The sequence below is a fragment of the Haemorhous mexicanus genome, chromosome 5, assembly GCF_027477595.1.
Source record: "Haemorhous mexicanus isolate bHaeMex1 chromosome 5, bHaeMex1.pri, whole genome shotgun sequence".
Lineage (NCBI taxonomy): Eukaryota > Metazoa > Chordata > Aves > Passeriformes > Fringillidae > Haemorhous > Haemorhous mexicanus.
In genome coordinates, this window is record NC_082345.1 from 41,172,931 (window position 1) to 41,187,167 (window position 14,237).

The 14,237-nt window shown below is 39.1% G+C and overlaps 1 protein-coding gene across 1 annotated transcript in view; it reads right to left on the reverse strand.

Annotated features, from left to right (window-relative positions):
- Nucleotides 1–6,922: 6,922 nt before the first annotated feature.
- Nucleotides 6,923–14,237, reverse strand: part of MYRFL (myelin regulatory factor like) — a 41,832-nt gene continuing 34,517 nt past the window's right edge. The window contains exons 20-25 of the mRNA XM_059846929.1: nucleotides 13,501–13,575; nucleotides 11,232–11,319; nucleotides 10,893–10,967; nucleotides 9,771–9,879; nucleotides 7,631–7,705; nucleotides 6,923–7,537 (exon numbers count right to left, since the gene is read on the reverse strand). Of these exons, the coding sequence (XP_059702912.1) occupies nucleotides 7,451–7,537; nucleotides 7,631–7,705; nucleotides 9,771–9,879; nucleotides 10,893–10,967; nucleotides 11,232–11,319; nucleotides 13,501–13,575 (509 nt within the window). The 3' untranslated portion in view covers nucleotides 6,923–7,450. The remainder of the gene's footprint in view (nucleotides 7,538–7,630; nucleotides 7,706–9,770; nucleotides 9,880–10,892; nucleotides 10,968–11,231; nucleotides 11,320–13,500; nucleotides 13,576–14,237) is intronic.

Genomic DNA, 14,237 nt, shown 5'->3' on the forward strand with positions numbered 1-14,237 from the left:
TGAGGAACCCCTGATATTCCTCCTTGCAGCACTACCCTGACCCCAACCATTCTGCCTCTACCATCAAGGTAAAGGTCATGAGGGTCCACAGGAAGAACTTGCATGACTCTGTGCCTCCAAAATGCAGGATTAGGCCTACTGACAACAAAAGTCCTCTGTCACCTTCACTCCCTAATGATATTCTCTTAATCTAGGTTTTCAGTGAGAAAATGTGTCATCCAAATGCATAATGAATTATTAGTAAGTAATTTACCAAAGAGCTTTGTTCCAAATTCATGTCAAACTCTGCAGATATAATAAAGCAGTCAGGACACAACTTATTTTAGGAATCAGCAACATGCTTTAGGCAGAAATCTCAACTTGTAAATATTGCATTCTGGCCCAGCAGATTTCCTTCGTGATAGACCATGACCACTTCATAATTCCAGGGCAAAACCATGAAGATTAATAAAAAGCGGAACAGCCAGCTGGTCTGTGGTTTGGATTATGTTGTGGAAGGCAAAGTGTAACATTAAGATTGAATGAAAAATGCAAAGCACTGATTACCCTGCAGACTATCTACCAGCTAAATTAACATTAAACTCATATTTGCAAATCCTGTGCTTCTATTACTGCATGTAGGCAATTGTGATACATTTAACATCAACTAGAAATTTTAAAATCTGCCTTTAAAATAATGAGTTTTGTTTCAAATCCTGTTCATAGAAGTCACTTTCCACCAGTTCCTAAGAAGATGACCCATTTTAGATCTCATCCTTTAAAAGCATTGTGATGAGTTCCTTTTCTGGAGGGGGTAAAGCAGGACACAGGATGTCTGGAAAGCAACAAGTGAGGGATGAGGAGAGGGAGCCTGCTTAAAACCCAGGAGCAGGAAGATGAAGGCTTATCCAATAGAGGGGTATGCAGCCAAAGGATGGGACTTCTGGCCTGCAGAGGAACAGCTTTGGGAGCCTGGGAGAAGGTGCCTCCTGCAAGACACAGACCAAGAGAGGCATCAGAGGCTGCAGCCTGACCACTGCTCCTGATCAGCAGATGTAGGCTGCTGCCAGCTGCTGTGGGGTGGAGGGAGAAGGGGGAAAACAAGCTGGCTGGACCCTGGCCAAGGAGCAACAAAAGGCTTGTGTGCCATTGCCACATCAGCCTGCCCCGCCGGCCACCCAGCCCGCAGAGCACCATGGCAACCAGAGTTAAAATTGGGTCAGGATTGCCAGCGCAAAACCTGCTCTTTTGAGTACAGGGTTTGCACTGAAAATGTTCGTTCATGGGCTGTTTTGACAGAAAACATGCTATTTGGTGAAGCTGAAGAGGGGAGAGGAAACTAGGCTTATGAGGAAATCAGTGCCCAAAGTGCTGTGAGTGCATGTACCTAGACTTCTTTTACTGCACTGTACCTAGACAAGACACACTAGGACTAACTGAAGTGCCATTACAGGTCTTGAATTTCAGTGAGGTTCCAGGCAATACCCACAGTGCCCTGGGAGCATCAGCCAGGCTGCTCCTGACCACCTGCCAGCATGGCCCAGAGATGAGCAGGAGGGGAAGCAAGTCACTGGACAAATATACCTGATCTAGCTCTGGGACATACTTATGCCTTGGCCTTTCCTTAGAAAGCACAGTTCTTTCAGCTAAATGCATGACTCATAGCCAGCAACTGCCGCTCCAGGTATTATGTGATGGTTTGCAGATGTTAATTAAAATTATTCTGTCCATATTAGAAGAATTTCACAAATACTATGCATGCATAAGTGCAGAGGAGGGGGTGTGGAAGTGTAACAGTGAAAACAGTTTCTTTCAATTACTTGATCCCCACTGTACAGAAAAAAACCCATTCATACATTTTCTGCAGAAATAATATTTCTGTAGCTTAAGAAAGATATTGAATTAACATGCCAGAATCAAAGCATTCAAGCTGAAAAGCTAAGTCTAGGCCTAGTACACTCCTCACTGGGCCTGATTTTTTTAAAATGCTGAGATCATGGTTTTACTAAAACAGGACCTGTTTGATTAATACAAGATATTCATAATCCTGACACATCTGAGCATCTCAGTGTGCCTGATTCATTTACCCTTACAACACTGACTCACTTCCAAATCCTCTTCCCCTTCATGAAGTAAAAACACAATTAGCAAAGTTTTATTAGTGAGCAGTGGGGGCATGAAGGCTTCATCAGTGGTCCCAGGTCTACAGAGGAGCAGGACTGCATCCCAGCCTCCTTGTGCCACAGATGTTATCCAAAGCTTTGGAGCTACGAACTAAAACTTCTCACATATCCTGTTTCAAAAAGAAGCATCTCCCTTAAGAAACCTGAGAGACATTACTCGAGATTCTTTTGTCTGGGATGAACTAAATCCTGGCTTTTAACCCAACATCAATCTCACAAGCTAATATGATCAGCTTCACTGTTCTGCTTCCTAATAATTTTAAGGTGTTGACCAATTACAATCAAATTTGATGGAGGCTCAGGCAAAAAATGTTTCTTTAAGATGCAAGAAAATCTGAAGCCAGAAAGTTGAAAAATACAAAACTTGTGCCCACAGAAAGAAACAGATAGGAACAATTTAATATTTCCAAAGGCAAGTAAGAAATCCCTGTGTGAGGGAGCACCCAGTTATACACTATCAGTATGGGAAAAGCTCAAATCAAAGCCAGTCCTGCCTTTTGCCTTGTCCAGCATGTAGGGAACATGGGAGGAAGCAAACATCTTGAGGAGGAGCAATCCACAAAAGCCAGCAGACCAGCTGGGATTTTTGCAGTGACAGACTATCAGTGATACAGGACACCAATCTGAAATACATTATTTCTCTGTAGCACAATTTATTTGGGACATCAATAGAATTACTGCAAGAAGAAAGCAAGATCAGTAAATGATTCCTTATAATGAGTTTCCATCAGTTGCTCAAAGCTTCCAAGTATACTATAATGTCACATATAAAAGCCATGTCTTCATATAAAGCTACAGATCATATAAAAGTCTTACAGCACTGCAACTGAAAAAAAAAAAGATTAATTTTCTGTGTATTTTGAAAGTAGTTTCTATACCTAAAATGAGCTGGCTTATTTAAAACACATTGTAGCACTCAAAATCAGGTTTGCATTTTGCAGATAGATTGGCTCTGGTTCTGTTCAACAGATTTGTAGTTCAAGAAGTCAGTGACTCCTGAGTGAGGGACTTGTACTGTGAGCAGAATTTAACCCAACAGCAAATCTTAATGAAAGTATTTTTCTGATTTTATAAAGCAAGCTAAAATCCTAGAAAAATGTAGATAATCAGGACTTAATAAAAAGCTCACCCCCAGGTCTCCCTTCAGACATGTGCTATGCAGAAAAACAAACAGCAAACCCAGTTTTGGGATTGCTAACTTCTCAGGGTGGGCTCACATCTTGTCACCAGGCAGCCTCCTCACTACCTACCAGGCATCTTCTGAACAAGAGTCACTCGAACTGAGCTGTGGTGAGACCAAAATGCCTCTTTGCTCACAGCTGTCCACAGATGTGCCAAAGGCCATCAGCAATTCCAGCTGCAAGCTCACACCTCAGAACGGCTCATTCTGCTCTTCTGCCTTGTCCTTGGTTTCCATGAAGTGGCCGTGCAGGATTTTCTGCCTTCAAAGCCTCTTGGCTCAATGCACTGGGCTTTGAAGTGATCTCTGGCTCTTACTTCAAATGCTGCTGCCACTGCTAGATCAAACTCAGAAAAAGCACAGAGAAGTAATTTGTGTTACAGTCAAGTACAAACATGAAGTGCCACATCATGTTCTTGGTATGCACAGCATGGTTTGAAACCCAGATCAGATGGCACAAGATCACCCCATTCTAGCCCTGCATTTGCCTTCTGCAGCTTACAGCTGTGACTTTCACACAGCCTGGCAGTTTGCCTTGCCTCAGCTCCCTCCTAAATTAGGCAGACTTATTCCAGTGATGGATGTCTGAAGGTCTCCTACAACCACATTGTGGTAAAAATAGATAAGGGAAAGAGAATTTCCTGTTCCAAGTAGAATTTACGTAAACCATTATTAATTCATTATTCAGTATTCACAAAAATTCTTTCAACTTAGAATGACCACTATTAAAAAATGTCGTAACTTTGTTACTGAGGACACAGAAATGGAAAAAAAAAACCCCAAAACCAAAAAAGCAACAGACATGCCTAAACTTTTTAAAACCTATTCATTTGGAAAGGTCAATCCATACTTCCTTTGGCTGCACAGGATGGAAAATGCTGCTGGCCTTGTTTTTCCTGTGGTATTCTTTTCCCTGGTAGTTCTAGTTCAATGCCATACAAGGGAGAAAGAGAGCAGGAGGCCAGGAATGTCACCAGTCCAGTGCTGTCAAGATGAGTTCCACTTCCCCAAACACAGTAAAGTGAAGGCTTGGCAGTTAGTGGAGTGAGAGTCATTCCTAGAGCTTCTATATTTCCAGTCCAAAATGGATCAAAATCTGGTTGTGTAGGCCAGTCACTCACTGGGCTTCAGGTGGGGCCATGTCACAGTCTAACCCCAGGAAGCAGGTAAACAGCACCCAGCCACAGTTCTTTTAACACCAAGTATTTAATTTCTGCTAGGTCTTCCCTAGCTTTTGCCAAGATTGATATTTGTTATCTCAGATGTGTTAGAACACAGCCTTCATACGGCCACACGTCACCTTAAACCTGAATTAAATCTTCAACAGTATCTTACTACAAACAAATGACAAGACTAGAGAACAAGTTGGAAATTCTTAAATGGGCAAACTGATGTGTAATTGAATCACCACAAGCTTTTTAAGAAACAAAATAGTTGCTATCCCAGATGCACCTCAGCCTAGACTCTAATTACAGAAACCCTTTTAAAGACAGGAAACACTTAAGAGTTTATATTCTCCTGCAGTGCTCTGTGCCACTGGGAAGGGAATTACAATCCAGAATAGTGTGATGAAAACCAGGTGAGCCTAAAAAAAGTAGAATTTTTGTTCAAAATGCACATGGTATCATCTGTGCCTGGTTGACTCTACCCTCAAGTATGGACTACAAAAAATTAAAGGCACAAATTTCTGATTATTTTGTATCTAGGGTTCCAACACCAGTTCATCTCTGGAATATTATAGAACAGTGGTTTACACCACAAATAATTCCCAGGAAAAAAAAAAAGTCCACACCACAAAAAAAAAACCCTTACACATACAAGGTCAAATAAATGAGTCATTTAAGGAAAAGAAGCCAGACACTGCAATTGACCCCAACTAAGCACATGCATCTAAAAAAAAAAACAGTGAGAAGGAGATTCTTAAAGGAAATCCCAAAATAGCCACAAAAGAAATGCCAAATTAAGGCAGAGAAAGAAATTAAATTCTCCCATCACATTGTCAGGCAATAAATATATAATCAAGGCACACTGGTGTTTACAAAGACTGCAGCAAGGTCTTTTTTAGACATCCATTTTTCTTCCTAATGTTTCGCTTTCACTGCTAAATAATTTCATTCAGAGGACACTTGTTCAAATGTAGCTTTCACATCATAAATCTTTAAGTCTACAGTCAGTCTATTATATTTACTTTCTCTTCTCTACACAAAAAAAGGATTGATCTAAACATACCCTGCAACACTATTTGCACTTTAGTTGATTATTATATCTGATTTCTTTCTGAGCAACTAATGTAAAATTTCATTTGAATAGCTTATCCTTAAAAATGCATTTCCTAAATATAAATAGAAAGAATTTTCCCATGCAGGTGTGTATCCATATGCAACTCAGAAAGCCATGAAGGCAAGACATTCTTCTTTTCAGTATTTCTATTCTTTTATCATACCAACACAAATCACAAACACCAAGAAAAAATGTGACCTGAATTTAGGAGTAAAGAGTTCATTCCTGTTTCAGGGGGCAAAAAAAAAGGCAGCTAAAATATAACTCATTGAAATAGCAGTAGTGTTGTTAAATCACACAGCTGTGGTGGTAATGATGGGAGTGCTTTCTGAAATGGAAACACTTAGACAACTGAATTGACCTGTTGTTCCCTGACTTACACTTATTTTAGAGGGGATTTGCTGAGTGCCACATTTCTTTTTTAGAGTTTTGGTTCTGTTAGCAAAAACAGAAATGGATTTATATCTAAAAAAGGGCAGCAGATTCTAAAAAAAGATGTATGCCTATAGGACAGAATAAGGTTTCCTTATTGCAAAGGAATAATAAATAGATAAATAATAATGGAATAAATAAATAACATTTAATCATCTTTCCATTTTCTGAAAACTGAAGGTTATCCCAGCTCAGCAGTGTTCCTACCCATTTGCTCTTGTCTGCTGTACATACAATATCATATAACTTCTCTATGATCCAGACAATCATTTTATTTACACATCTGTAGCAGGATGTGTAAGTCTTTACTGCATCCCTCTGTCTGGGATGCAGTAAAGACTTGAGCAATGCAAATTTTTCAGAGCTTACATTGCTGAACTGAGAGGAGGTGTCATGCTGCTTTTGGGGCTGATTTTCACAAAACCAAATCTGACTCATCAACTCCAAAGTTAAACATCCTGGTAGTGAGGTGAAGGTGTGGCAGATATTGTAAAGTATCGTTATCTAAAGATGCTGAGCTGACACAGCTGACTTCTCCATAACCATATGGGGACATATGACTGACAGTGAACCACTTTATACTATAAGAGTACCACTTTATATATATATATATATATATATAAAATAAAAGTGCCAAATGTCAGGGATTTCTAGCATACTTCTTCCTGGAGCGTGTGTGAAGATTCCTCCCTTGGGTGGGGATGCCTCCTAAGGTGAGCTAAAGATGTTTGCCCACAATCATTGGTCTGGGTGAGTAACAGTGATCTCTACTCAATAATTGTTTCTTTTTTGATAACTTTAATATCATTGCTTTAATATAGTACATTATCATATACTATATTAGTAGTGTTAGCTTCCATACCATGTAGTAATTCTAGTTAAGATCTTTTTGTCTAAGCATTTATCATAATAAATCATTAATTTTTATAGATCTGGCTTGCCATCCTTAATTCTGCATGACAAAATTGTACAAAGGTTCAATCACATGTCCATAATTCCTTAGACTCAAACCGTTGACCAAGTCTGGGGCTAAGATTGGATCCAACCACACCCAGACTCTGAGGAGTTTAGAAAGACAGAAGTCATTCTGCACCTTGTAACTCAATGGGAAAGCTTCTCTAATAAGCTTTGAAGCTCCCACTCCACCCCAACAACACCATGTACTCCATTACCTCGTGTCTTTTTAGAAACAGTTTCTGGAAATGCAGAGCTATGGTTGCTGTCAACACTTTATTTTTCTACTTTTTTTTTTAATTTAAAAGTGAAAAAAAACCCAAGAAAGTCCCATACAACCCAGAAAGAGGTTCAAAAAACATCCAGGATTATTTTCAAGTCTCTTTTTCACATTAGGTGTTTCCTCATCTTTTCCCCAAAGAACAGAATAGTTGGCAGCATTTTAATTACACTGCCGATAAAAGTAGAAGTAGTAATCAGTAAAAAACATTCCAGCAAAGTAACGGTCTGTTGAGCAGCTAGCAAAACCCTGCAAAAGAGAAACAAAGGAGGTTGATAGAGGAACTTCTTTCGGATCAAATGCTATTTGTCTTTTGCCACGCTGCCGTTTGAAAAGGCTTACCGGCACGGCCACGCGGAAAGAGTACACGCTGTCATACAGCTTTGCTACAGGGAGAGTCCAAACGTGCTGGCGTCCCTAGGTGGCAAATGAGAGACAGATTAGATAACCTTGTTCCATGGGAAACTGGAGAGAAGGACAGACTCTGGAAATATTGACAAATGCAGTGCAAGGTAATTAGGATACCAAGACTTGATAACTACAGGGAAATGTATTTAAAGATCAAGTGCTGACTTTAAACCCTGCAAATGTGGGTTTACTCTGATCAGCTCCATGTGGAGGAGAACTGGCAGGCATCTGACTCCCAGTGATACTCACCTGGCTCTGAATAACTGATTCCCTCACTCGTTTTCTACACAATCCCCCCAAAAATAGGGATTGTTCCTGAAATGCCAGGTAACTGGAGACCTTCAATTTGTAATACTAGCAAATGGCAGTTCTGCTGATTTTTGGACAGCAGCTTTAGCAGTGCTCAGAAGAGAGATAATTTCCTCCATATATTCTAAAGATATGGGTAGTGTGTTCATGCAGTATTTCAGAAATAGACACCTGCAAGGTTTCATGGCATTTTTTGTTACAGTGTTCTGCCATGCAAAAGTGAAACAACATATTTTGTACCTGAAATGTTTATGCTACAATAAACAAAACAAAATTCAATCCTCACCTCTCTTTCACCTAATGATCCATGGTAACTTATATTTCTAGTGTCTCAACTCCTTCATCCTTCTCTCCTCACTTCACTTTCTGACACATCCTCTCTGCTGGATACAATATGTTCACATGACAAAACTCAAATGGGACTGGTGAGTCCAAATGATTGCTGTTCTGCCTTTTGGTGGGAATAAGCCTTCCCATCCCTAGAAAAATCCTCTTAAAAGAAACCTCTTCAACTAGGCAGCATTTCTATTCTGAGTCACATCAAATCTGAAAGCTCACTGCTGCTGGAGGCTAGTTAGCTTTAGTCTTTTGATGTGGATTTCAGGTTGACACAGGAAAATTCTTTGACCAGTTTTGTCCGTAAGCTTCAAGGACATTTCTGCATTGTGAAGCTCTCTATGTCTGACTTAATTTCCATTCTGTTGAAATTACAGCAGACAGGTCAAAACTTGGAAAATTTGGGCTTTCAGTTGACTAAGCCACTGTTACAGAGGAGCCTGAAATTTTTTGCAAAGACATTTGAAAAGTTGAGCAAAAAGCCAGCTGGAGGTATCTCAAGTGCTGTTATCTGACTAAGCACAAAAATCCAAAAAACAAACAAATAAACAAAATCAATAAAAAACGTGTTATGTATGGGATCATAGATCCAAATTCTGAAGACTCTTCTCCAGAAAAAATTGGAAATTATTTCCAAATTCAGAGATGTTTCTCCTACAATGTGTTCAGAAATGCTATTATCACTGCTTCTGCCTTTCCTACTGTTTTAGCCAGAATAAACATTTCTGAACAAACATTGACAAATGGGGGCCTTGAAGGTGGCCTGTATGCCCAGGAAACTTGAAAAAAGTTTAAAGCCTTCATCAATTTACTGTAGGTGCTGCAAGATTTGCAAGACCTGGTCACTAAATATTTTTTATTGGGAAAAGCTAACTGTTTCACCAGCTTTTATCCCCATTGAGGCAACCCAGAGAATAACACATAAACAATTTTGCTTTTAAAATGAAGAATTTTCCCTAGAGGGATTTACTGGTAAACTCCTGTTCACACAGAAATAAAGCAGAATACTACCATTGTTACCAGCAAATTCTAGACTTTAAAACTGGAATTAATTACCCGTAAGATAATAATGGAAGCCATAAAGTAGATGAGAATTTGGAGGACTTTCCTAAAGCTCTGAGTGATAAGTTATTCCCATTTCTTAAGTATCTCTGGAGTTATAATGAGTTGTAGTGGTGGCTTAGGCTGAAGCAGAATCAAAACTGTCCTTTCAGAGAATTATTGGACATATTTTTATACAAGTCAGCAGAAAACTAACTCCAACAAAAAGACTGCATCTCATTATGGCCATGCCAAAGCCAGCCATGACTGACAGACTCAAAGTACCAGCATTTGGATTTCTAGTACTTCAACAAAGATCAGAATTTTGCAGCCATTTATTTCATAAAAATTATTCCTAAACCCCAGAGTATTGCTATAAAAGTCTTACCTGTGTGGTTTCTTGGAAATTCTTCCTACTTTTTTGGCTGGAAGAATAATGGGAGCAATAATTTCCAAATGTGACTTTGCAGAGAAATATAATTAATGGTTCTGTGGTGCTTCAAGAAACAGAGAAAAATAAGGATAAATGACTTTATTAAAAATAAAATCAGTTGCCCCCAAACCACAAACCAATATTCAAAATACAGTCATACTCAGTGAAACTCTGAATATGATGTATTAATCCCTACATGGGAGGGATATACTATTGGATTATAATGGCATACATTTAAAAGACAAATTTTCAGTGGCTGTAGAAAACAAGCAGACACTTCAGGGGTAGTCTTATATTTAATCTTATCTGAAAAATGCAGATGTTTACGGGGATAGCATTGAAGATCAAAAGACTGGACAAGTCCTTTGTTGCAGAGACAGAAGTCATGAACTGTTGTCAAGCAGATTGTTTGGCAGCTGTTCTGGCTGTTGCTGGCCTTTCTCAGAATAAAACTCCAAAATAAATTACTTGTTCCCTCTGGGAGAACATGGTGGAGGTAGGCTTTTCAGGAGAAAATACCTGCTGAAAGGAGTTATTTTAGCAGTCTGCTGCTTTTCCCAGCTGTAAGTCACAATTTTATGCCACACCAAAAGTTCCTGCACAAGAATCCCCTTCTTATAGGGCCTGGCACAACAGGCCTAAAGAAGGCATTCTGGAGTTACTCATGTTATGCTCCTAATAATGTTTCTCTACAACAAAAGAAAAACCAGATCCCTAGGCCAGAGACCACAATCCTGCCAATACACACACACACACACACACACACACACACACACACACACACACACACACACACACACACACATGTCTGCTCAAATGCTTATTAGGATTGAAGCTCAAACTTCTGGATTTCAATACCTGCAACTTCAGGTGAAATTTTCCTTGAGCTGAGAATGGTATTGGGCCTATGCAACAGCAAGGAATCTACCCAAAATCTATGCACAGTTTAGTTGTGCATAGATTTTTCCCACTCCTCTGAATAAGACAGATTTGTGTAACCATAGACATCAGGCAAGAATTTCTATCAAATGAAGAACCACTATTGTCCTTTGCGTGTATTCCTTTTATTGTACTTACTTTATTTCCAGTGAGATTTCTACATCCATGGGCGTGTATTTGTTAATAGGGATAACATAGCTGTAGTTTCCAGAGCTGGAAAAGGTTGTATTAATGCACATGGGATTTTGAGATAGACAGTATCTTCACCAAAACATGGAAATTGCATTTAAATTTAAACAGAAAAAAACATTAAAAGGTATCAAAGACTACTGCATGCGAGAGGAAACAACTGTGAGCAGAAGCCAGCCAGGCAGCCAGGCCACAATAATGGTGTTTTATTCTACTATGGCAAAATAAAACAATTATTTTTATTATTCCATTAAATAATAAAATAATAATTATTAAAAATTCACCTACCTGCACTGCAGATTTTTACTACAATAGCGGTTGTCAATGCTTTGCTGAGTTTGCAAAATCTGTATGGAACTGACTGTTGTATCAATCCCTAAAAATATTAAGAATAATAGTTTTTTCTTGATTATTTCAGAAGTAATAGATAAGAGCATAGTAAAACTGCAGTTAGTCTACTGCCTTGATTGCCACTACAGGACTTGCTGCAGATCCAAATTAGCACTCAGTTACAAGCCTCTGGTTGATTACCATCATTCTGCCATTGGAGATAAGAACCTTGTTCATTTTGCAAGGAAAAATATCCTGGGAATCTAACATTGCACCATTTTCTTTTGCACAGATGTTGAAGGCTACTTTGATGGCAGCCCAAGGAAAACTCAAGTGTGTCAATAGTCATTTTCATGTACTAGAAGCCATATCCATTCAAGTAACCACAAAGTTGAAAGACTTCATCTTTGTTGAGAGGAAAAATATGGAATGCAACAAAACTTGTTTCTAATTCCCTGTGGGAAAAAACTACCCAACTTAAATGAAAATGATAATTTCTTTTTATAATGTTGCCTTGAACTTGCAAGAACTTTTGTTTTTGCAAGAGTTTTGTAATATACTACAGAGAGATGATGAGTATAGCCATGATAACATTGTTTTTCCCTTAGGTAGATACCACGTGTCTGAGAGTGCTGTCCAAATCCTTCCTGAACTCTGGCAGCCTTGGTGTCATGACCACTTCTCTGGGGAACTTGTTCCAGTGCCTGACCAACCTCAAGGTGAAGAATCTTTTCCTAATACCCAGCCTAAACCTCCCCTGACACAACTTCATGCTGTTCCCTCAAGTCCTATCACTGATCACCAGAGCAAAGAGATCAGCGTCTGCCCCTTCTCTTCCCCTCATGAGGAAACTGTGGGCCACCAGGAGGTGTCCCCTCAGTGTCCTCTTCTCTAGGCTGAAGAAAATATGGGATCTCAGCGGCTCCTCATACAGCTTCCTCTGCAGACCCTTCACCTGGTCTTACAATGTGGTGCAGAAAGCACAAGGAGGACTTGGTTCAGCAGACCCAAGCCCTCTACATCAGGCTGTGCACACTGGGTTTGTGTTTCTGTTCCTCTGTACCACAGCTACCATTCCCTACTTTGCAGAGAAACTTGATGAGTATAGGGTGATCTGTTCTCTGATTATTAAATCTCTGCATGGTAGCATATACTAAATTTTCAGCATGCAAAGATCTACAAGTGTCAGAGGGAAACTGAGCATGTTCATCTCAGAGAAGTAGCACAGGGCAACATTTGCCTATGACACAGCAACTCATTACAACATGTAACATAGTGATGCCTCAGAGGATCTTATCTGAGGTACCCATGCAAAAAAAACAGAAGGGGAATGATTTTTTCCCAGATCATCCCACTGGGGCACATCCAGACAGCAAGCAGAGCCTGAATTCTATTCCTCACCTGCTTTAAGTGCATGGTCTAGATGTCTAAGTCTGGATGTTTTATCATCCAAATATTGCCTATTCTTTAATCAAATATTTATTAAAAAAACAAAACAAAACAACAACAACAACAACCAAGCCTTAAAACAGAGGATCCACATAAACCAAAAAGACACAAGGCATAATCCTGCTCATACTGAATGAATGCCAGAGCATGCTGTTATAACATATGTAGTCAGCAGATACTCATCTTTGCATAAAAGAATCAATATTTTCAGCCCAGGCTGACTCTGACAGCAGTGCACAGTCACTAAAAGGGGAACCTGAAATCAAGCCAAGCTTCCTGTGTCAAGGAACTTAATTTCATCTCCTCTGAAGACAGTGTCAGGATCTGAAGGTAGGGATGGCCCCTTAGAGCAGCTGACATTTTAATCCCTTAGGTGAGATGAGGCAAACCCCAATCACTTCCTTCACACTGTATCATGAGTTTCCTGCACATGAATATCACATGATATTAAGCACAAGATTTTAGCTCCTGTCAAGGAAATGCCACTTGTCATTTTATTGTATCTGAAGCCAAGCCTAAGAACTCTCTAGAGAGGGCAGTCAGAATGTCTATAAAAACCTAATGAAGATGTAAGAATAAACTGAAAATTACAGTGAATCACAGGTTTCCTGTTGTTCACAGGAACTAGACTCACAAGTGGTAATTCTCTATAATGATGAATTATAACTGAAACTTCCCTAAATTCCAGAAGCAGAATGCAAACCTAAAAGTAGATCTTGAAAGTTATACAAGTAACATTTTAAATTTTTAATTTTTTTCATTTATATGTAGGACTTACAGTCATTTCCAAGATCAGGTCTTCCACCAAATTTTTTGATGGGATCTTGTTTGGGTAACATGTCACTTTTCTTTCCTGCGAAAGGATGAATGCACAAACATCACCCAAATTAGCCTTGCACAATTGTAACAGCAAAGTATATTCATACCATACAAAACCAGAAGACATTTTGTTAATTATCTCTTGAATAAAGACATGCATAACCACGAGAGAGATCTTTAAAATATAAAGCACCTCCATTCAAAAGAAGATATACACAGTCAAAACAAGTTTGCAGATAACAAGAAACAAGTTCTTGAAATCTACAGAATGACAAAAGCATTTCCAAAACATAGCCTAATAGAAAAGACTTCATCACACACAGAGAACATCACCAATTTCTATAAGAGAGCCAAGCTGAAAGTCAATGTGCAGCCAGGCACTTTGGTACAAATCTGAACATAAATCTTTCTTATTAGTGAGAAAATCATGTTAGGAATTACAGGTATCTGGTATGCAGATACAGACTAGGGGAACAACTTAGATTTTTGATTGTGTGTTGTAAAAATACTGAGGACTGAGCCAGTACTTCAGAGAGAGGATGCATGACGAAATTAAAAAAGCTAATACATGTCTAACAACATGATCACCATGTTTACTGATGTCACCTCTGTAACTTCAAACATGAAACAAGGCTGTGTAATTTAAGCTGATGACCTCTTTTTAAAATTGTTATTCTATTAATTTGCTCAACACTT